Source organism: Saccoglossus kowalevskii, chromosome 19 (genome assembly GCF_978046115.1).
Source record: "Saccoglossus kowalevskii chromosome 19, keSacKowa6.1, whole genome shotgun sequence".
In the NCBI taxonomy this organism is placed as follows: Eukaryota; Metazoa; Hemichordata; class Enteropneusta; family Harrimaniidae; genus Saccoglossus; species Saccoglossus kowalevskii.
In genome coordinates this window covers 22,878,905-22,904,962 of record NC_140659.1, presented here as the reverse complement: position 1 = coordinate 22,904,962, position 26,058 = coordinate 22,878,905, and the positions used below count along the sequence as shown (strand labels likewise).

The 26,058-nt window shown below is 34.1% G+C and overlaps 1 protein-coding gene across 1 annotated transcript in view; it reads right to left on the bottom strand.

Annotated features, from left to right (window-relative positions):
* Positions 1-26,058, bottom strand: part of LOC100372820 (uncharacterized) — a 79,699-nt gene that overhangs the window by 38,471 nt on the left and 15,170 nt on the right. The window contains exons 12-23 of the mRNA XM_085493755.1: positions 25,514-25,705; positions 22,019-22,153; positions 21,913-21,946; positions 21,561-21,775; positions 20,036-20,239; positions 18,692-18,883; positions 16,667-16,840; positions 15,419-15,598; positions 10,871-10,951; positions 9,747-9,983; positions 7,961-8,173; positions 367-587 (exon numbers count right to left, since the gene is read on the bottom strand). Of these exons, the coding sequence (XP_085349881.1) occupies positions 367-587; positions 7,961-8,173; positions 9,747-9,983; positions 10,871-10,951; positions 15,419-15,598; positions 16,667-16,840; positions 18,692-18,883; positions 20,036-20,239; positions 21,561-21,775; positions 21,913-21,946; positions 22,019-22,153; positions 25,514-25,705 (2,078 nt within the window). The remainder of the gene's footprint in view (positions 1-366; positions 588-7,960; positions 8,174-9,746; positions 9,984-10,870; positions 10,952-15,418; positions 15,599-16,666; positions 16,841-18,691; positions 18,884-20,035; positions 20,240-21,560; positions 21,776-21,912; positions 21,947-22,018; positions 22,154-25,513; positions 25,706-26,058) is intronic.

Sequence of the window (26,058 nt, the reverse complement as noted above, 5' to 3'; positions counted from 1 at the left end):
TTAACAAGAAGTCAAAAATATCACTTTTACCAAAAATGACAAATATATTCATCAAAATTAGAGAATTAAAGATATCATCACAAAATTAACAAATCTGAGAGAAGTCCACCCAAGGTACCTACATACCAAGTATTGAAGCGTTTGGCCTAGCGGTTTTCAATAAAAAGTCAAAAATACAACTTTTTACCAAAAAATGACAAAAATATTCATGAAAATTAGAGAATTGAAGATACAAAATGAACAAATCTGAGAGAGGTCCACATGTAGTACCTAGATATGTAATATCAAAGCAATTGGATTTGTGGTTTTTAACAAGAAGTCGAAAATATCACTTTTTACCAAAAATGACAAAAATATTCATCTTACTTGTGTGTCAGTAGTAACATAGGTGGACACATGGAAAGTGAGTTCCACATTGGATTCCCATACATCCAAACTACAGAGCGTAATAAATTCCTCCTCTACTTTGTCAAGAAAGAAATTACGGATATCTTCACCATATAATGTATAGCATTTTATATCTGTGACAGGCACATCAGTCGTAAAGTCGGCTTTTAGTGGTGACTGACATGAAGGTAATGTTGTCTCTAAAAAAAAATGATAAGTCACAACTCAGCATCATGACATACTAATGAACAATAGGAAATGTTTTCAGAGTGATGTATTTTGAACAAAATATAGTCATAAAGTGAAACATGAATGATGGTTTTCATTGATTAAAGTTGTTATAAAGTTAAACATGGATGATGGTATTCACTGATGAAAGTTGTTGTAAAGTGAAACATGGATGATGGTATTCACTGATGAAAGTTGTTATGAAGTGAAACGTGGATGATGGTATTCACTGATGAAAGTTGTTGTAAAGTCAAACATGGATTGTGGTATTCACTAATGAAAGTTGTTGTAAAGTGAAACATGGATTATGGTATTCACTGATGAAAGTTGTTGTAAATTGAAACATGGATGATGGTATTCACTGATGAAAGTTGTTGTAAATTGAAACATGGATTATGGTATTCACTAATGAAAGTTGTCATAAAGTGAAACATGGATTATGGCATTCACTGATGAAAGTTGTTATGAAGTGAAACATGGATGATGGTATTCAATGATGAAAGTTGTCATAAAGTGAAACATAGATGATGGTATTCACTGATGAAAGTTGTTATGAAGTGAAACATGGATGATGGTATTCACTGATGAAAGTTGTTGTAAAGTGAAACATGGATGATGGTATTCATTGATTAAAGTTGTTATAAAGTGAAACATGGATGATGGTATTCACTGATGAAAGTTGTTGTAAAGTGAAACATGGATGATGGTATTCACTGATGAAAGTTGTTATGAAGTGAAACGTGGATGATGGTATTCACTGATGAAAGTTGTTGTAAAGTCAAACATGGATTGTGGTATTCACTAATGAAAGTTGTTGTAAAGTGAAACATGGATTATGGTATTCACTGATGAAAGTTGTTGTAAATTGAAACATGGATGATGGTATTCACTGATGAAAGTTGTTGTAAATTGAAACATGGATTATGGTATTCACTAATGAAAGTTGTCATAAAGTGAAACATGGATTATGGCATTCACTGATGAAAGTTGTTATGAAGTGAAACATGGATGATGGTATTCAATGATGAAAGTTGTTATGAAGTGAAACATGGATGATGGTATTCAATGATGAAAGTTGTCATAAAGTGAAACATAGATGATGGTATTCACTGATGAAAGTTGTTATGAAGTGAAACATGGATGATGGTATTCACTGATGAAAGTTGTTGTAAAGTCAAACATGGATTGTGGTATTCACTAATGAAAGTTGTTGTAAAGTGAAACATGGATTATGGTATTTACTGATGAAAGTTGTTGTAAATTGAAACATGGATGATGGTATTCACTGATGAAAGTTGTTGTAAATTGAAACATGGATTATGGTATTCACTAATGAAAGTTGTCATAAAGTGAAACATGGATTATGGCATTCACTGATGAAAATTGTTATGAAGTGAAACATGGATGATGGTATTCAATGATGAAAGTTGTTATGAAGTGAAACATGGATGATGGTATTCAATGATGAAAGTTGTCATAAAGTGAAACATAGATGATGGTATTCACTGATGAAAGTTGTATATTGAAACATGGATTATGGTATTCACTGATGAAAGTTGTTGTAAATGGAAACATGGATGATGGTATTCACTGATGAAAGTTGTTGTAAAGTGAAACATGGATGATGGTATTCATTGATGAAAGTTGTTGTATATTGAAACATGGATTATGGTATTCACTGATGAAAGTTGTCTATTGAAACATGGATTGTGGTATTCACTGATGAAAGTTGTTGTAAATTGAAACATGGATTATGGTATTCACTGATGAAAGTTGTTGTAAAGTGAAACATGGAAGATGGCATTCACTGATGAAAGTTGTTATGAAGTGAAACATGGATTATGGTATTCACTGATGAAAGTTGTTGTAAAGTGAAACATGGATCATGGTATTCACTGATGAAAGATTAATTTAAGTGAAACATGGAAGATGGCATTCACTGGTGAAAGTTGTTGTAAAGTGAAACATGGATTACGGTATTCACTAATGAAAGTTGTCATAAAGTGAAACATGGATTATGGTATTCACTGATGAAAGTTGTTGTAAAGTGAAACATGGATCATGGTATTCACTGATGAAAGATTAATTTAAGTGAAACATGGAAGATGGCATTCACTGATGAAAGTTGTCATAAAGTGAAACATGGATGATGGTATTCACTGATGAAAGTTGTCATAAAGTGAAACATGGATGATGGTATTCACTGATGAAAGTTGTAAATTGAAACATGGATTATGGTATTCATTGATGAAAGTTGTTGTAAAGTGAAACATGGATGATGGTATTCATTGATGAAAGTTGTTGTATATTGAAACATGGATTATGGTATTCACTGATGAAAGTTGTATATTGAAACATGGATTATGGTATTCACTGATGAAAGTTGTTGTAAATTGAAACATGGATTATGGTATTCACTGATGAAAGTTGTTGTAAAGTGAAACATGGAAGATGGCATTCACTGATGAAAGTTGTCATAAAGTGAAACATGGATGATGGTATTCACTGATGAAAGTTGTCATAAAGTGAAACATGGATGATGGTATTCACTGATGAAAGTTGTGTATTGAAACATGGATTAAGGTATTCATTGATGAAAGTTGTTGTAAAGTGAAACATGGATGATGGTATTCATTGATGAAAGTTGTTGTATATTGAAACATGGATTATGGTATTCACTGATGAAAGTTGTATATTGAAACATGGATTATGGTATTAACTAATGAAAGTTGTCATAAAGTGAAACATGGATTATGGCATTCACTGATGAAAGTTGTTATGAAGTGAAACATGGATGATGGTATTCAATGATGAAAGTTGTTATGAAGTGAAACATGGATGATGGTATTCAATGATGAAAGTTGTCATAAAGTGAAACATAGATGATGGTATTCACTAATAAAAGTTGTTATGAAGTGAAACATGGATGATGGTATTCAATGATGAAAGTTGTCATAAAGTGAAACATAGATGATGGTATTCACTGATGAAAGTTGTTATGAAGTGAAACATGGATGATGGTATTCACTGATGAAAGTTGTTGTAAAGTCAAACATGGATTGTGGTATTCACTAATGAAAGTTGTTGTAAAGTGAAAAATGGATTGTGGTATTCACTAATGAAAGTTGTTGTAAAGTGAAACATGGATTATGGTATTCACTGATGAAAGTTGTTGTAAATTGAAACATGGATTATGGTATTCACTAATGAAAGTTGTCATAAAGTGAAACATGGATTATGGCATTCACTGATGAAAGTTGTTGTAAAGTGAAACATAGATGATGGTATTCACTGATGAAAGTTGTCATAAAGTGAAACATAGATGATGGTATGTCAAAAGTTGACTTTGGCGTTCAAAAAGCGAAATATCAAATCAGGAAAAAACTATTTGGTCAAAGCAGTCACAGTGACTTAGATGAAATTACATTCCCATGAATCATACCAAGGGGTTCTGTTAATCTTTTCACCACCAGTTCACTTTTTTTCATCACAAATAGTCCCAGTAATAGTAATTAGGGTTTATTTCCAGAAATATTGAAGAATATAAGAGTGCAGAGAAATTTGGCGAGAAAGTCAGGTGGTGAAAAGAGTTGAGAAGGTGGTCAGCTAAATGGCTTGTTTAGCAGGTACTTTGTATTAAGACATTATTATGTCTCATTTTGCCCCTGTACTTTATAAATCTAGCTTCCAACACCAGGACTTGTATATCCTAAAAACTTATTTCAGGGAAATTACAGTATATAAATGCTATGTGTGTTCATCATTGGCAAACACTGTTGCAGGTGTTGAAAGTCAACAGTATAATTTGTTACAAACAATGCATTTATTAATGGTCAATGAGGGCTACAACATACATGTATGTCTGTTCCAGATGTGCTATAGCTCATCTAAACAACCCCCCCCCCCCTCAGGTGTTCATTGCACATCATGCAAAGTCCATTGCATATATGTCATATCTGATGATACGTCAAGTGTTCATTGCACATCATGTCAAAATCCTTTGCATATATGTCATATCTGATGATACCTCAAGTGTTCATTGCACATCATGTCAAAGTCCATTGCATATATGTCATAGCTGACGATACCTTTTAGTGTTCATTGCACATCATGTCAAAATCCATTGCATATATGTCTTAGCTGACGATACCTTTTAGTGTTCATTGCACATCATGTCAAAATCCATTGCAGTCATGTCATAGCTGATGATACCTTTAGTGTTCATTGCACATCATGTCAAAATCCATTGCATATATGTCATAGCTGATGATACCTCAAATGTTCATTGCACATCATGTCAAAATCCATTGCATATATGTCATAGCTGATAATACCTTTAGTGTTCATTGCACATCATGTCAAAATCCATTGCATATGTCATAGCTGATGATACCTCAAGTGTTCATTGCACATCATGTCAAAATCCATTGCATATATGTCATAGCTAACGATACCTTTTAGTGTTCCTTGCACATCATGTCAAAATCCATTGCATATGTCATATCTGATGATATCTCAAGTGTCATTGCACATCATGCAAAATCCATTGCATATATGTCATATCTGATGATACCTCAAGTGTTCATTGCACATCATGTCAAAATCCATTGCATATATGTCATAGCTGATGATACCTCAAGTGTTCATTGCACATCATGTCAAAATCCATTGCATATGTCATAGCTGATGATACCTCAAGTGTTCATTGCACATCATGTCAAAATCCATTGCATATATGTCATAGCTAACGATACCTTTTAGTGTTCCTTGTACATCATGTCAAAATCCATTGCATATGTCATATCTGATGATATCTCAAGTGTCATTGCACATCATGCAAAATCCATTGCATATATGTCATATCTGATGATACCTCAAGTGTTCATTGCACATCATGTCAAAATCCATTGCATATATGTCATAGCTAACGATACCTTTTAGTGTTCATTGCACATCATGTCAAAATCCATTGCATACATGTCATATCTGATGATACCTTTAGTGTTCATTGCACATCATGTCAAAATCCATTGCAGATATGTCATAGCTGACGATACCTTTTAGTGTTCATTGCACATCATGTCAAAATCCATTGCATACATGTCATATCTGATGATACCTTTAGTGTTCATTGCACAGCATGTCAAAATACATTGCATATGTCATAGCTAATGATACCTCAAGTGTTCATTACACATCATGTCAAAATACTTTGCATATATGTCATAGCTGACAATACCTCAAGTGTTCATTGCACATCATGCAAAGTCCATTGCATATGTCATAGCTAATGATACCTCAAGTGTTCATTACACATCATGTCAAAATACTTTGCATATATGTCATATCTGATAATACCTCAAGTGTTCATTGCACATCATGTCAAAATCCTTTGCATATAGGTCGTAGCTGACAATACCTCAAGTGTTCATTGCACATCATGCAAAATCCATTGCATATATATCATATCTGATGATACCTCAAATGTTCATTACACATCATGCAAAATCCATTGCATATATATCATATCTGATGATACCTCAAATGTTCATTACACATCATGTCAAAATACTTTGCATATATGTCATAGCTGACGATACCTTTTAATGTTCATTGCACATCATGTCAAAATCCATTGCATATATGTCATAGCTGACGATACCTTTTAGTGTTCATTGCACATCATGTCAAAATCCATTGCAGTCATGTCATAGCTGATGATACCTCTAGTGTTCATTGCACATCATGTCAAAATCCATTGCATATATGTCATATCTGATGATACCTCAAGTGTTCATTGCACATCATGTCAAAATCCATTGCATAAATGACATAGCTGATGATACTTCAAGTATTCATTGCACATCATGTCAAAATCCATTGCATATATGTCATAGCTGACGATACCTCAAGTGTTCATTGCACATCATGTCAAAATCCATTGCATATTTGTCATAGCTGATGATACCTTTTAGTGTTCATTGCACATCATGTCAAAATCCATTGCAGATATGTCATAGCTGACGATACCTTTTAGTGTTCATTGCACATCATGTCAAAATCCATTGCATACATGTCATATCTGATGATACCTCAAGTGTTCATTGCACATCATGTCAAAATCCATTGCATATATGTCATATATGATGATACCTTTAGTGTTCATTGCACATCATGTCAAAATCCATTGCAGTCATGTCATATCTGATGATACCTCAAGTGTTCATTGCACATCATGTCAAAATCCATTGCATATATGTCATATCTGATGATACCTCAAGTGTTCTTTGCACATCATGTCAAAATCCATTGCATATGTCATAGCTGATGATACCTCAAATGTTCATTGCACATCATGTCAAAATCCATTGCATATATGTCATAGCTGATGATACCTCAAGTGTTCATTGCACATCATGTCAAAATCCATTGCATATATGTCATATCTGATGATACCTCAAGTGTTCTTTGCACATCATGTCAAAATCCATTGCATATGTCATAGCTGATGATACCTCAAATGTTCATTGCACATCATGTCAAAATCCATTGCATATATGTCATAGCTGATGATACCTCAAGTGTTCATTGCACATCATGTCAAAATCCATTGCATATATGTCATATCTGATGATACCTCAAGTGTTCAATGCATATCATGTCAAAGTCCATTGCATATGTCATAGCTGATGATACCTCAAGTGTTCATTGCACATCATGTCAAAATCCATTGCATATGTCATAGCTGATGATACCTCAAATGTTCATTGCACATCATGTCAAAATCCATTGCATATATGTCATAGCTGATACCTTTAGTGTTCATTGCACATCATGTCAAAATCCATTGCATATATGTCATAGCTGATGATACCTCAAGTGTTCTTTGCACATCATGTCAAAATCCATTGCATATATGTCATATCTGATGATACCTCAAGTGTTCATTGCACATCATGTCAAAATCCATTGCATATATGTCATATCTGATGATACCTCAAGTGTTCATTGCATATCATGTCAAAGTTCATTGCATATGTCATAGCTGATGATACCTCAAGTAGTCCATAGCATACATGTCGTAGCTTATGATACCTCAAGTGTTCATTGCACATCATGTCAAAATAGGTAATTGTAATCCTAATTTTTATGTCCTACCAAGTACAGGAGGACATTTTCTCAAACTGATAATTATCAAACAGTTATCTATTGTTCTTAGATACAAATGAATTAGTTGAACATATATTGTTTTACTGTGCTATAATAATGTCTATTACATCAGAAACCAAGTCTGCATTCATTGTAAGTCAATTCTATTACATTAAAGAGGCTTGACTGTACTTACCTACACATGGTGGAACTCTATTATGCGGCATCCAACCTTCACCATATACACAAGTAAACATTCCGTCTGGTTCTGGTAATGGTTGTATGAAGTCTGTACCATCTGGACAGGTTATACTACACGAGTAACCAGTTTCAGTTTCGCCAACAACCAATCCAGAACAACTGCGTAGGTCCTCTGGAGAGCCAAGACTCCATTCAGGGCAATCAACAGCTGTAAGTATGAGGGGTACAAACATTATACACTTGGTGATAATACATACGTTATCAAGAACTCAAGAAATCAATTATATTTTTAATAGGTTCACACTTTTTTCAGTGACAATAAAAACAGATTGAAGGTGTGGTACTCATGCTGTGTTTGTCCCAAGGAAATGTTATGATTTTATTTTAAACAAGCCATGCATGTCACAGTCCCCGTCAGTTATCAAATTTAAGTTACTGTGAAAGACTTTATTTTAGCTGGAATTTTTTGTCGCTGAAAAGACTTTGCGTGTTTTGTATGGAATTTATTTTCACTGATTTTTGATGAGTTGAAGGTAAAACTTAGTAAAGAGCTATATTCACTGGATTTAAAAAAAAATTAATTCTAAGCGAAAGTATTTAACAGTATATAGTTTTGTTTATAGTAATATACATACATGTAGTACAAGTACTTGTTCATACATTGAGTGGAAACCCCGGAAAACACTAAACCAGTTGAAAAACACTAAACCTATTGAAAAAGACTAAACCTGTTGAAAAAACACTAAACCCGTCGTGGGTTCTGTTTCATGTTTTCGCTTTCTTTTAATCAAATATTCACTGGACGATTATGGTACACCCATAATACACCCTTTACCTCGGGTTTAGTGTTTTTATTGTCAGGTTTAGTGTTTTTCGACAGGTTTAGTGTTTTTCGACAGGTTTAGTGTTTTCCGGGGTTTCCACTCAACGTTGTTCATATTGAGAAATACTGCCGTGGAACAGCATTAATAAAAACAAAATGGCCATCAGTTGGCCATTTTGAATTGATCATCAAACCAATATATCTATATCTATGAGATGATGTATAATGAATATTTAAAATTTGAACATAATCAGTCACAGCATGGCAGAGATATGGCACAAGAACCACATTCATTAGAACAAAATGGCCGCCAGTCAGCCATTTTGAAATTGATCTGAAAAACAAAATGATATGCATCAGGGACACATATTGTCCAATGTATGTAACAAGTTTGAATAAAATCCATCTGTTACAGCTGAGAAATGCTTGATTTTGATGATTTTTCAGTACAAAAAAGGCCACCATTCGGCCATCTTGAATAAGATCGTGAAACAAATTGATGTGCATATGTATAATATTATGTATGATGTATGTGCAAGGTTTGAATGTAATCGGTCCAGGCATGTCTAAGATACAGGTCCGAATGCACACACGAACGCACAGAGGTCAATCCACAAGTACCCGTTTTCGGACTGTGTTCGAACGGGGACTAAAAATACCTTGAAGTGGGTGTTTTTGAAAACAAAATGCATGAAATTAAAATTGTATTCTAACTTTGTACGATCCGTAGAAAATCTCTCACTGACGCCTTTAAGCATCATAGGGGATTTGGATTTTAGATGGTTCAAGAGAAATATTATCCAACAGAATTCAGAAATTGAATTGAGAAGATTTTTCTGAAGTAAAGTGGCTGTGAGTGATTTTTCATTGTTTTCACAATAATCGGATAACAACCAACAAGAATGCATCTTCAAAGAAAATGTTTCTGAAAGTGTCTGTGTCTAAGATAATTACTTACGCTGTACATCAACATAGAAGAGACATGATGCAATGTTGCCAGCATCATCTTCAGCTGTCACAGTCACAGTCACAAATGTAAGAGTAGGTACTACAGTACCATTTGTCTTACTATACATCACAGCAGCCACAGCCACATTATCCGTAGCTTCTACAGGATCATAGTAAACTGCATATTCTACGTCATTCGTCAAAACTACTTGGGTGTCTGGGCAGGATACTTGGGGTGGCTCAACATCTGAAAAAATAAATACAGTTTTTCAATTCCTTTACATGTATAAAGAATGCCTATACACCTTAATCCTATATAAGTTGTCCCACTTGCAATGAAATAATATTTTTCTCTAAGAATCTATCTGGTAGGAAATGTCACCTTCATATGTCACCAACCTATGACTTTTAAAGACAAGAAATATAACTGGTTAGCCACGTTGTCCACATGTTCTGACTGAATGAAATTACCATCTACATTGATGTGGCATCTACATTGATGTGACCAAAGCTCACTTCTATAATTCAATTAATTAATTTAAATTTTTATATTCTATATTGAAGTGTCACCACCATAGAAAGTAGTTGAATTCCATGGAAACTAACTATGTATTCTACATACGTTGCACACATCATTTGGGACAGTTATCAAATACAACACAGCATAAAGACTGTGACATTTCACTATTAATACAGGGCTTATTAATAAAGCGAGGGAGTCGTCACCTGCACATGCGTCAGATGACCATAGACGATGAAATAAACGTCTACCCATGGGTCGTTGCATTTTTAGCGTGTGTTGTTATCATCGCTTGGGACTCAATTCCCACGCGTACACAGGTGATGACCCTCTCGCTTTAATTATTTACTGGGTTTTATTTTCACTCATCTCACTGATAATATTCACAATTAACAATATAGCTGTGTATTTTTGATGGTGACGTTTCAATTATACAAATCTTCTCTTATTTTTATGCATGCTTTTCATGATCATGACAAGTTTACACTTTGAAAAATTCCATTTTTATTCAAACTTCTCTCTCCAAACTTTGCATCAATAGCTTACAAATGGAATAACTTGTTAACAGTTTCAAGGCGGTGTTAAGAGTATGGTATATAAAACGTTATACATACCAATACATGTTGGAACTGGACCACTCCATTCGGCAACATCTTCATCTTGTTTATCTTTGGTTTTATTACTAGGTTGATGACCTGAAATCAATCAAGCACTGTTATTTTTCAGAAATTTTCTTGGTATCATGCCTCAAATTGTTATTGCAATTTATACCACTCTTGGTCATGTGATCAATTTTTCTGGCCCTTGGTTTATTTTTTAATTAATCCACACATGTCTTTTTGACTTTATACTAATTGGAAACTGAGCAGCTTTAGTCTCAGTGAAACATCTGTAGTTGACAAAGAGATGAGTTCTTTCGAAATTATTGAAAAAGTAGGCCAAGTAAGGGGTTCAAATTCAAATTCAACTACAACAGGTAGAGCCTCTAATGACTGAGCTATTGGATTTCTGATGGAGGATTCTAAAAATATGGGTATTAGAAAGGTCATTTCAATGTCAAATGTTATTCATGATCAAAAGATAAATCGTACAATACATCTTTCGTATTTATGTAAATCAACATGCGTTCAGCGCTGTGCACTGGCAATGCAACTGATTGTTGAATTTTATCGTTTTGTTCATGATATAATTCGTTAATTGCATCTCGTTGTCGAGTGAAAACACACTCCAACTTGTGAAATTAAATATACATACATTGTACCGGATTCTGCCGTAAATTCACACATCCAAAAAATCACCCTGGGCGGTTTCACGGCTGGTGGGCCTTATTTGATGTTAAAATGTTCAAAAAATTATCATCAAATATTTTTAGAAGGCTTATATTTTCATTGAAAAATCCACCTACGCCGTTTTTCAACACCGGCAGTTGGACCACCCAAAACGAAAGAAACTATTGCAGATGCTAATCTAAAATTGTATACATATTTTTCTAGCTGGATTAAAAAGTAGACTACGCATCTTTCTCCAAAAATATCACATTATAAACGAACCTTGTGCGCCAAATACAATTATTTTGTTTTATTTTATATGTAATGAAAGTATATTCTAAAAAAAGTTTCAAATAACAATGAACACAACTGCATTGCTTAGTAGCAAAAGATCGTTGTAGCGCAATCCGGTCATGCTACGTTTTACAAATGTTGAACATTACCTAGTAATGATTATAATAACGTACAAAAAATAAATTCGTTGAATTGTTATGAAATGCAAATAAATTTCAACTTATTTCATCATAAGCGGATAATTCCGATCGCATTTTCAACACTTGATGCTGTAGAAATAAATATCTGCCATGTTTTGACCTGAAATGGTGTTCTTTAACTTGACAGGTCAAATCGATAATTAGCCAATGAAAATGATGGATGATGCCAACGTGTTCAAATTATCATTATAGCTCATTTTAATATGTTAATGTTATTGAATGCAGCACGGAAGAGATATTTGCCAATGTTGTTGTTGTACAATCTTTTGGCTTGGATTTTGATGGAAAAGCGGCATGATTTGTTTTTAAATAAAAAAATTAGTTGTTTTCAAAAGATAAACTGAGCATTTGAAGAATAATTTTACATTGTTTACAGCGCTAGTCGCAATAAACATCTCTTGAATAGGCGTAGATGACTACGGCAAAATTTTTAGGTATCAGAAAAGATTAAAATAACACCTTAAAAAACTGCAGAAAAATCGCCCTGGGCGGTTTTTTGGTCCCATTTTTTTTTTAAAACCTGAACTGCCATTCAACGGCCCTGGGCGAATTTACGGCAGAATCCAGTATATAAACATTATACAATCATTGTACATTGAATAGCTGGAAATTCTAGAAAATCACTATTATATAAAATGCTTAATAATTATTATTAAATATGTAATGCAATTTACTGTGAAAAGATACTGCAAAGCATTTAATTTTTGCTCGAAAGTTAATTTGATCATAGAAAGGCCTTTGTGAGAACAAAACTTTGCGCCAAGTCGCACAGACTTTGTATTTCTAGGATTCCAGAGGAAATCCAAATTTGCACAGCAACAACTTTAAAATGTGAAATGTTGTGATTTTGACAAAATCCACAGATTATACCACCATATGTGGATTTACAGTACTTGGTGTATATTTGTTATACCATCATATGTGGATTTACAGCACATGGTGTAAGTTTGTTATACCACCATATGTAGATTTACAGTACTTGGTATAAGTTTGTTATACCACCATATGTAGATTTACAGTACTTGGTGTAAGTTTGTTATACCACCATATGTGGATTTACAGTACTTGGTGTAAGTTTGTTATACCACCATATGTAGATTTACAGTACATGGTGTAAGTTTGTTATACTATCATATATAGATTTACAGTACTTGGTATAAGTTTGTTATACCACCATATGTTGATTTACAGCACATGGTGTAAGTTTGTTATACCACCATATGTTGATTTACAGTACTTGGTATAAGTTTGTTATACCATCATATGTGGATTTACAGCACATGGTGTAAGTTTGTTATACCACCATATGTAGATTTACAGTACTTGGTGTAAGTTTGTTATACCACCATATGTAGATTTACAGTACTTGGTGTAAGTTTGTTATACCACCATATGTGGATTTACAGTACTTGGTGTAAGTTTTCTATACCACCATATGTGGATTTACAGTACTTGGTGTACGTTTGTTATACCACCATATGTAGATTTACAGTACTTGGTGTAAGTTTGTTATACCACCATATGTGGATTTACAGTACTTGGTGTAAGTTTTCTATACCACCATATGTGGATTTACAGCACATGGTATAAGTTTGTTATATCACCATATGTAGATTTACAGTACTTGGTGTAAGTTTGTTATACCACCATATGTAGATTTACAGTACTTGGTGTAAGTTTGTTATACCCATATGTAGATTTACAGTACATGGTGTAAGTTTGTTATACCACCATATGTGGATTTACAGCATTTGGTATAAGTTTGTTATACCATCATATGTAGATTTACAGTGCATGTTGTAAGTTTGTTATACCACCATATGTGGATTTACAGCATTTGGTATTAAATATTATTACATATGTACTGCAGTTTATTTTGATTCGTCCCTGAAATCAAAATCGGTATTTCCACAACCCATATGCAAATGAGGTCTGACAGCAAACAAAGTAGTCCCTTCAGGAGTACAGTTTTTTGGAATAAACAATATTTAGAAGTACGATATTTTCCCCTTGGGGTACATGAATATACTTGCCGAGTGAAATGAAATTTGAACAACAGTAATGGTACTTTTAGACAGTCACTTATTTTGGCCCAAACTAATTTGCATATCACCCATGCAATAATGTTTTCGGTATTTTCACGGTCGATATGCAAATGAACATGGTATTTTCATTGGCTACCGAACTATTTTTATTTTGTAAACACATTTTCGTCTGCTATTTTTATCCAGTTCAAATCGTCCAACAACATTTTTGGCATGTCAGGTGTACATCACATGGAATACTACGATTGGGAGAACTTAATGTATATTGACCACCTGGAAATTGAGTTTTATAAACCTTGAAGGGCTCTCAGAAGATCCACCAGCAGTAAAATCAGCGATTACTATGCAGCCGCAACCATCAGCATCGAGATACCAGGTTTCTGCTGGCGACGTTGCGGCGTTACTCAATTCCAAATACAAATTACCAACGCCAAAAGAGCAACATTTTAACCGGTAATCAAGACTCAGTCAATCCACGACCAGCAAGCAACATCACACACGAAGTTGTAGCGTCCAGCTAAGCGACAACCGCTGTCGACAAAAGTCATCCCGTCTATGAAGTACCGCAGTTGCACGGCATGTTTGCCAATGCACAGTTCTGTGGCGGAACTTTTAACTTCAACATAAACTGTGTATCATAGTCGTCCAGTTCAAGGTCTGGTTCTGCCGTTGTCCCAACTAAACGTCATCGAGTTATTTATTCGGACAGTGACTCAGATTAGACGTCTGATTATTTTAATTTCAAACAGTGACTCGCGTTCTCCGGGCGCGTTCTACACTGACACGCGCTGCTAGGGCGTAACACTTATATTGGAACATATTAATGGGCAATGGGGTTCCCCGACCTAAATTCCATCCCGGTTTGCACGTTCTTTCTTTAATACGAAATAATCAAGTATGAAACATATGTAATAATAACAGAACCCCACACCCTCCCCGTGGCTTTCGTTGCATATGGAAGTTATTTTCACTCGAGATGCGGTGTATTCTGCTGTACTTTCACTCGCTTCGCTCGTGAAAGTACGGCCGCAGGATACACCGCATCACTCGTGAAAATAACTTCCATACGCAACGAAAGCCACGGGGAGGGTGTGGGGTTCTGTCATATTATGGAACATTAGGAAATATAAGAAATTGGTTTTAAAAGTGTGAACAGTTGGGAGCTATTGGGTCTGTAGTTACTATTCTAAGAGGTGTTCAAGCAATGTGAACTGCTGGGGAATGTGCATTTGGTCTGGTATTCTAACATGAGATGTTTTAGCAATGTCATATATAGTTCCTTTTTTTATAATATATCATTATTTGTTTTATTTTTTTATGTGCCATACATTATTATAATAACACACACATTTTACCTTGTGCAGTCACTTCACCATGAACCGGAAACCCTTCCAGGAGACACTGGATAGGAACATCTGGAACTGGTGAAAATCCAGGACTAGTGCAAGAGAAATATATAGTACTACCCAGGAAGTAACCACCATATACGTGTTGCTGACCACCATCCGGTACCCCAGGGTTACCGCAAGACATTACTGAAATAAAAATATAGAATTTGATTACAACTGTTACCTAGTTTTATCATCAAATAAATACCCTGTCCACAGAATCCAGTCAAGTTGCTAACTGGTATTTTCTAATATGGTTCATATGGGAACTTTCAGATCATTTGCAAAATTACATTACTTAATATGGTTCATAGAGGACATTTAAAATCAGTTAACAAAATTACATTACCTAATATGGACTACAGAGGGAACTTGAGTCCAGTCACAGAAGTGACACTTCCTAATATGGTTCATAAGGGTCATTTAAGACCAGTTAACAAAATGACATTACCTAATATGGTCTACAGAGGGAACTTGAGTCCAGTCACAGAAGTAAAACTTCCTAATATGGTTCATAGAAGAAATTTATGACCAATTAACAAAATGACATTTCTTAATATGGTCTACAGAGAGAACTTGAGTCCAGTCACAGAAGTAAAACTTCCTAATATGGTTCATAGAAGGCATTTAAGATCAGTTAACAAAATGACATTACCTAATATGGTCTACAGAGGGAACTTGAGTCCAGTCACAGAAGTAAAACTTCCTAATATGGTTCATAGAAGGAATTTATGACCAATTAACAAAATTACATTACCTAATATGGTCTACAGAGGGAACTTGAGTCCAGTCACAGAAGTGACACTTCCTAATATGGTTCATAGAAGGCATTTAAGACCAGTTAACAAAATGACATTACCTAATATGGACTACAGAGAGAACTTTAGTCCAGTCACAGAAATAACACTTCCCGATAGGGTTCATGAAGGACATTTATAACCAGTTACCTATTAAATGACAATTCCTAATATGATCTACAGAGGGAACTTTAGTCCAGTTACCGTACTGATTAAAAGTAACATTTCATAATATGGTTCTTAGCTAGCATTTTGTTTGGTAACAAAGTGATATTTTTTGGTAGAGAACTAATTGGTTATATGTATCAAAGTAGACTCCAACGTCACTTTTCAAGTTTTAAATTGTTGTCGATGGAGTGGTGTCAGACTTTAACATTTCTCATTAAGATCTTCAGAGGGCGCTTTATAAAATACTTACATTGACAGTGTGTTATATCGCCACTCCATGTTCCATTAGATTGACAAGTCCTTTGTTCAGATCCAAACAATTCATAACCAATATTACAATCGTATACTGCTGTGAAACCTTCACTGGTGTTTGTGAATTCAACACTTCCATTGGTGGGGACTGAAGGAACTCCACAGTCAATAGCTAATAGAAATTAATAAAACAATTGAAAGTTAAATCTACTCACAAGATGAATACAAATTTTCTATCTACATCTCAAACATTCATTTCCCAGCCAGTATCTACCACCATTTCCAACATCAAAATTTCTTGCCAAAATTATTCTGCATTTTTTTTTATATTCTTCAATATTTCGGGTAATGAACCCTAATTTTGAAGCTAATAGTCAAAATTATAGTCAATTTTCAGTTTTTACACAAAAAATTTGGCTTTTTTTGTCCCAATCTCCTGAAGGAAAGTGCAGACTATAAATAGACTATTTTGGGCATTTTTGATGAAGAGAGGAAACTGGTAGTGAGTAGGTTAAACTAGTAATTAAACTACCTTCGGTTTGATGATACAGAAAAGGTAATAATAGTAATAATAATAATTTTTCATCAGTTAAAAGCAATAACAATGAAATACTACATATTAAGCAAAAAAAAAAAAAATGTAAAATGCTCAAAAAAAATGATAAAAGTAAGAATTATCTTTTAATTGGATGCTCTGTTCTAATGTCAGATATGGCATATACATATTCACCCACTTGTCTTATAATTTCAACATCATTGCAACTCATCAGGTATATAAATTTCTGATTAATGTTAAAGGCTGTGTTTGGATATGAAATAATATGAAAATGCATAAGTGGTCATAATAAAAAGAAAAGTATGTCTGTTTTTTGTTCTGTGTATTGTATTTAGTCCTATACCACATGGCATAAATTACATTTTCAATGTTTGTTGTTTAAAATTGGTTTGCACTTTTCCCATGATGCAATTCATGAAAAAAAAGGATTGTACCGGATTCTGCCGTAAATTCGCCCAGGGCCATTAAACGGCAGTTTGGGTTTTTAAAAAAATAAATTGGAACTAAGAAACTGCCCAGGCCGTTTTTTTGGCAGGTTTTTAAGGTGTTATTTTAATCTTTTCTGATGCCTAAAAGTTTCGCCGTAGTCATTAACGCCTATTCAAGAGAATTGATGTTTATTGCGACTAGCGTGAATGGATTAGCTTTGTTTCGACAATGAGTTGTCATCGCTGTAAATAACTTTAAATTATTCTTCAAATGCTTATCTTTTGAAAACAACAATTTTTTTTTTATTTAAAAACAAATCATGCTGCTTTCCCATCAAAATCCAAGCCAAAAGATCGTACAACCTCGGCAAATTTCTTCCATGCTGGGTTCAATAACATTAACATATTTAAATGTGGTAATTTGAACACGCTGGCATCAACCATCATTTTCATTGGTTAATTATCGATTTGACCTGTCAGGTCAGGTCAGGTCAAAACATGGAGGATATTCATCGAGCGTTGAAAATGCGATCGGAATCATTTGCTTACGATGAAATAAGTTGAAATTTATTTGCATTTCATAACAATTCAACGAATTTATTTTTTGCATTGCATAAACATTACTACGGTAGGTAATAATCAACAATTGTAAAATGCAGCATGACCGGATTACGCTACCACGATCATTCGCTACTAAGCAATACAGTTGTGTTCATTGTTATTTGAAAATTCTTTTACAATATACTTTCGTTACTAATAAAATGAAACAAAATAACTGTATTTGGTGCACGATGTTCGTTAATGTGATTTTTGGGGGGAAAGATGCGCTGTCTACTTATTAATCCAGCTAGAAAAAAATGTATACAATTTTAGTTTCTTTCGTTTTGGATGGTCCAACTGCTGGTGTTGAAAGTCGGCGTAGGTGGATTTTTCAATGAAAATAAGGGCCATGAAACCGCCCAGGTCGATTTTTCGGATGGGAGAATTTACGGCAGAATCCGGTACACGTTGAACACACTGAAAATTGTGAGATACTTACAGCAAACAGGTAAAGGTCCAGACCATTCATATAAACTCTCTGACTCTCGTTTACACACTCTGAGACCAGGACCAGTATTCATAGCATAGCCCTCATCACATAAATATGAAACTATACTTAGATAACCATACTCAGGATGAGATGCAGACCAATTACCGTGATCTATATCTTCTGGCTTTGGACAGGTTGCAGCTACAAGAACAAAACGTAATTTGGAAAATTATTTTGTTTAATTAATTCCCCTCCTTGTTTGCAAACCCAGCCAATCATGTTAATCGTTACATATTACTTCAAACAGTTCGAAACCACTTCAGATTTTACGATTGCACTGATGAAAGGAGTCGTGACATTCCACATTGAAGACACTGCGAGTTGTCTCCCTTTGACCATACACTGATACAGGCCTCTTGCAGCCGACAACAATGACCCAACAGCGTGTTTACTTCTGGTGAATGAACACGATTTTTATTCTTACCCTCCATCTAAAATTTTCTATTTGGATTTAGACGTTTCAGAAAATCAATCCGCGGAAAATTCTCATCCCAGATTCTTACATGTTCATTAAAAAATTAAAATATAAACAAATTCAAATAATTTTTGTTGGATTTTATATTCAGTTTCTAGACATGGCATGATCAGTTCAATTATTCATAAAAGATGATTTTTCGTTCACTGCGAGAACTTGCATATTAATGCGTGAAAGGGCTTGACGAAATGTTTACTACAAAAATCGAATTTTATTTTAAACTTGAATGTTTTTTTTTATAGTTTAATGTCAAAATGCAGAGCTTCCAAAGGTAAATATGAGATACAATTATGTCTACAAAACTGACAATCATAAAATGGGCATTTAGGTTTTTTAATCTTAGAAATGCTCCAAAAAATAGTTTTGCGGTTGTCAAATCTCATGCGAAGAAGGGATCTCTTGCAATGAACAGGAAATCGTCTATTGTTTGTTTTCACTTTAATGTGTACTGTAAAATGACTAATTTTCACTGGGTTTAAATTTCGCTGATTTACCATTTCAGGCATATTCAGTGGGTTTTAAATTCACGGTTTTATCATTTGGATAATGTTTTCTATGCTAAATTTTACATATTCACTGGGTTTTAATTGTAAATATCGCATTTTCCAGTCAGCGAAATAAGCAAAATTAAAACCCTGTGAATAATTAACCCCTTTTCCAGTATACATGTATCAATCAGCAAAAGCAAAACCTAGCAATAAACTTTCACCATATGTGTCTTTTTTTTATGAAATATATTTTTATGCCAGGCAACAGTTCCCAGCATTCATAGCAATGATTGGTTGTTATAGTAACCAATGTTGATATTCACCACTTACCAATACACTGCGGCATAGGTAAATCAAGTGAACCATCAATGGTACATGTTACATCCCTAGGACCATCCACAACATATCCTACGGCCGGAATGATACTAATTACAGTGTCCACTGGAATTAGATATCCATTATTGTTGAATATCGTACCATTAGGGTAGGTGATCATACAGACTTCTGTCGGTGTTGACACAGGGCACATTACAGCTGGAAAGAAATGAAACAGCCATTACAGAATGTGGCTTAGATTTGCTTACAAATAAAAAAGAACCAAATAGTGCAGTGTTTGTGAAAATGTAGAGTGATCGTGAAAAAACAACTTGTGTCCCTTCGAAGTTGGAGTTGCTTTAATATATTAATGAATTTCATTTTGCATATCGTATGACGAGGTGAGTGGAATACCCAGCCTACTTGTCACTGATAAGTCACAGTGATCATTCCTGTGTAGCCTAATCTTTCTTACGCCAGCTCAATGATACAGTCATTTTGGTAATCTTCAAAAATGCGATAAAATCATCAAACAGCCAAAAAATTCCTAGCAGCAAAGATTAAGCAGTTGACAGTGCCAACCACATACATTATAAAAAGTGCACCTAAAATTCATTAAACAACTACTTGGGCTTAATAAATACACAGTGAATAGTGCATGTCGGGGTGAAATTGGAGCATTTCCGTTGATAACTGAAGTGAAAATCAATATGATTAAGTTCTGGTCCGTGTCACAGACAAGTCACAAAATAATTATACAAAGATAGCGTTAAGCGATCAGACTTTGTCAAAAGCACAATGGGAAACATCAGTCAAAAATATCTTGAAAGATGTAGACCTCTCTAAAACATCACAGCTATCACATCAAAATATTAAGGCAATTAGCAGCACTATTAAACAACAATATATAACATACTGGAGAGAGAATATGACAAAAGAAAAAACAAAACTGAGAACATACATTAAATTTAAAATGAATTACAATCTGGAAAATTACATTAATGTTTTGGATAATAATCAAAGAATATCAATGGCTAGATTCAGGACAAGTAGTCACAATCTAGCCATTTGAAAAGGCAGACATACCAATCCAAAAACCCCATTAGAAAATAGAATTTGTAAACAATGCACATTACAGGATGTTGAAGACGAATTACACTAATCTTTCTTTTAGTTTGCCCACGATATCAAACAGATAGAAATGATTTTATTTCCAATATTTTATTCCCCAAAGAAATCATTACCAACCTGCAAAAATTCACATATTTAATGAAAAGTAATGACAGAAATATAATAAAACTTTTAGGGGAATTTTTACATAAATCATTTATTTTAAGAAATGAGCTTTCTTTGGATATAATTTATAAATACCTTGACTCTTTTTTTCTATTTTTTTTTTTTTTTTACGTTATCATACTTTGATATTATTTTAATCACTTATATATTTATTGCTGTAAACCAATAGAACATTTGTACTTCTAAGGTCGCAATAAAGTTATTATTATTATTACATTATACTAATACTCAGTAACTAACTTACCAACACATGTGACATTAAAGATATAAATATCAGATGGACTATATCCAGTTTGACTTGGTGGTAAATAAAATCCATTGGTGCCATTGGATGTATACAAAGTGAATCCACTTTCACATGCACACATGAATCGTCCAACAGTATTCACACAAAACTGATCACAATTGTTTAAAGAATCATCAGTACATTCGTCGATATCTGTGAACAAGAATTCGTGACTTAGATTATGTCATACGCCGAAAACTCCCACAAATGTCAGGTAAAAGCAATTAGGTTCTGTTATTAATAAATTATTTCGAAAATTTACAAAAATCACAATGAAAGTTGTAATCATGTTATTCAAGATTTATGTAACCTTTTCAATGTGAAAGTCAACATTTCATGGAATTCTGTTTAAGACATGTAAAGGTAAATTAGACAAGGATTGAATAGCCATGATAACTAAAGGTTAAAGGTCATACCTTGACATATTTCTGGATTTTCAGGTGATATTTCATATCCAGTAGCACATAAACATTCGTAAGTACCATCTATATTATGACATATCTGAGTTGCAGGATCACAATCATCCATATTACTGAGACATTCATTGATATCTGTAGTAAATACAATCATATGGAGGTTATTACGAGAATAACGTAAATTATTATACATCTGTCACCGTAATGCCATAAGTGCAGTAATTTTGTGGCATTTTACGGGGTATTTCATCCTACCATATTAGGAAAAGCGAATTTCAAATATGGAATGATTACGCACATAAGCGTCCTCTAATAATAAAAACAAACATGGCAGCCACCAGGGTTTGACCAGACTCCACACAAAGAAGTTAGAAGATTCTGTTCCAAACTTTAAAAAAAAAACATAAATCGCCGCACAGAATTGTTTGAAAGTATTACGAATGTGTTTGAAAGTTTTTCTATCAGGGAATGTGTGTCACGTTTCATTCGAAAACTTGTGCTGTATTCTCATAATAACCACATAATATTAACGACAGTACAGTGATTTTATCGACCAATGTGTCATAGAGGTTGATGCATATACAAATAATGCTATAAAGTGCTGTTCTCTCATAATAATCTTATTATTGTACATCTTTGCATGTTTGTACATCTTTGCATGTTTGTACATCTTTGCATGTTTGTACATCTTTGCATGCTTGTACATCTTTGCATGCTTGTACATCTTTGCATGCTTGTACATCTCTGCATGCTTGTACATCTTTGCATGCTTGTACATCTCTGCATGCTTGTACATCTCTGCATGCTTGTACATCTTTGCATGCTTGTACATCTTTGCATGCTTGTACATCTTTGCATGTTTGTACATCTCTGCATGTTTGTACATCTCTGCATGTTTGTACATCTTTGCATGCTTGTACATCTCTGCATGTTTGTACATCTTTGCATGTTTGTACATCTCTGCATGTTTGTACATCTTTGCATGTTTGTACATCTTTGCATGCTTGTACATCTCTGCATGTTTGTACATCTCTGCATGTTTGTACATCTTTGCATGTTTGTACATCTTTGCATGTTTGTACATCTTTGCATGCTTGTACATCTTTGCATGTTTGTACATCTTTGCATGCTTGTACATCTTTGCATGCTTGTACATCTTTGCATGCTTGTACATCTTTGCATGCTTGTACATCTTTGCATGCTTGTACATCTCTGCATGTTTGTACATCTTTGCATGCTTGTACATCTCTGCATGCTTGTACATCTCTGCATGCTTGTACATCTTTGCATGCTTGTACATCTTTGCATGTTTGTACATCTCTGCATGTTTGTACATCTCTGCATGTTTGTACATCTTTGCATGCTTGTACATCTTTGCATGCTTGTACATCTCTGCATGTTTGTACATCTTTGCATGCTTGTACATCTTTGCATGTTTGTACATCTCTGCATGTTTGTACATCTTTGCATGTTTGTACATCTTTGCATGCTTGTACATCTCTGCATGTTTGTACATCTCTGCATGTTTGTACATCTTTGCATGTTTGTACATCTTTGCATGTTTGTACATCTTTGCATGCTTGTACATCTTTGCATGTTTGTACATCTTTGCATGCTTGTACATCTTTGCATGCTTGTACATCTTTGCATGCTTGTACATCTTTGCATGCTTGTACATCTTTGCATGTTTGTACATCTTTGCATGCTTGTACATCTCTGCATGTTTGTACATCTTTGCATGCTTGTACATCTCTGCATGTTTGTACATCTCTGCATGCTTGTACATCTTTGCATGTTTGTACATCTTTGCATGCTTGTACATCTTTGCATGCTTGTACATCTTTGCATGCTTGTACATCTTTGCATGCTTGTACATCTTTGCATGCTTGTACATCTTTGCATGTTTGTACAACTTTGCATGTTTGTACAACTTTGCATGTTTGTACATCTTAGCATGTTTGTACATCTTAGCATGTTTGTACATCTTTGCATGTTTGTACATCTTTGCATGTTTGTACATCTTAGCATGTTTGTACATCTTTGCATGTTTGTACATCTTTGCATGCTTGTACATCTCTGCATGTTTGTACATCTCTGCATGTTTGTACATCTTTGCATGCTTGTACATCTTTGCGTACGTAAACTACAAGAAAATACTAAATCCAATGAGATTGGCCATGATGTTGACAGTTTTGAAAATAAATTAAAGCACAAATTTATAAAAGATTTGTGGTCTCCTACCTTACACAAAAAAGAAAATAACAAGCTACGTACATATAACAATTTCAAATCTGAATACTCTTTGGAACCATATTTGGAATATGTAAATAATGTCAAACACAGAGCTGCCATCACTAAATTCAGAATTTCTGCACATAAACTACCAATAGAGAAATTAAGGTATTTACAAGTACCACCAGAGGAAAGGTTATGCATGCTATGTGATGATCTAGCTGTTGGCAATGAGATGCATGCTTTCTTAGATTGCAGGAACCCAGAGACTGAATCTGCTAGGTGCAAATTTATGAGAACAATCTCAATGCACAAAGAATTTCAAAGTTTGCCTAAGCAGATCACGTTTAGGAAACTGATGAGTTCAAAAGATAGTTTCATTGCCAGCAGTCTAGGAGTCTATATACATAAAATCTTAGAAATGTATGCTAATTGTTAAACATCTTTTTAATTTTATTATTATTGTTGTATTTGTTGTATTTGTGCGTTACTGTGTTGGTTTTTGGCCATAAGTTATGTAATTTCTTACATTATTTCGAGTCAAATAAAATATTCTATTCTATTCTATTCTTTGCATGTTTGTACATTTTGGCATGCTTGTACATCTTTGCATGTTTGTACATCTTTGCATGCTTGTACATCTTTGCATGCTTGTACATCTTTGCATGCTTGTACATCTTTGCATGCTTGTACATCTTTGCATGTTTGTACATCTTTGCATGCTTGTACATCTTTGCATGCTTGTACATCTTTGCATGCTTGTACATCTTCGCATGTACATCTTTGCATGCTTGTACATCTTCGCATGTACATCTTTGCATGCTTGTACATCTTAGCATGTTTGTACATCTTTGCATGCTTGTACATCTTAGCATGTTTGTACATCTTTGCATGCTTGTACATCTTCGCATGCTTTTAATAAATTGTCTTCAATAAATATACAAGATGTTGTTGCATTAAAAATTGTATATGCTTTTATTTTATTTTATGCATGTATTTATCACCAAATTTAAGAGTATGTTATGAGTACTATGACTAGCAATATATTTTACTAGGTTTATTACACTTGAATAAATGTCCAATTTATCTATACTTGCACACAAACTCATTAAAACCTAATTTCTATTGAATGCCTATTGATATTTATTTCAGACCAGTTTTAAATTTTCAATCTAATTTGGAATTTGTTTATCTCATGTCGGGACACACATATTAGAAACATTTTTTTCTTTTTAGAAGACTCAAAGTTTGATTTTTACATACCAATGCATGATGGTAAATAATCAGGACTCCACACAGTTGCACTGATACATTTCGTTGTTGTAGCAACATCACTGGGTGAGACTGTATAGCCATGTTTGCAGGTAAGCTCCACTGTATCATTCACTCGATGGGGTTCTTCAGGTGTCAAGATGGTGGTAGACTCATCAACAAACAATTTTAAGCATAGAGCACCTAGTAGAAATTGATTATAATTAAAAAAATTACTATCACCATGTATATTGGCATGTATTAACTGAAATTATTATACATCTGTCACCGTAACGCCATAAGTTACAGCGTGTCGTAATTTTGCGGTATTTTACGGGGTATTTTCATCCTACCATATTAGGAAATGCGAATTCTATATATGGAATGATAACGCGCGTGGGCGTCTTCTAATAATAAAAACAAACATGGCTGCCACCAGGGTTTGACCGAACTCCATACAAAGAAGTTCGCTGATTCTGTTCTAAACTTTTTAGATTTCGGCATTCCCATGATGTATCCTTGGTAGGGAAAGATGTATAATAATAAAGTTATTACGA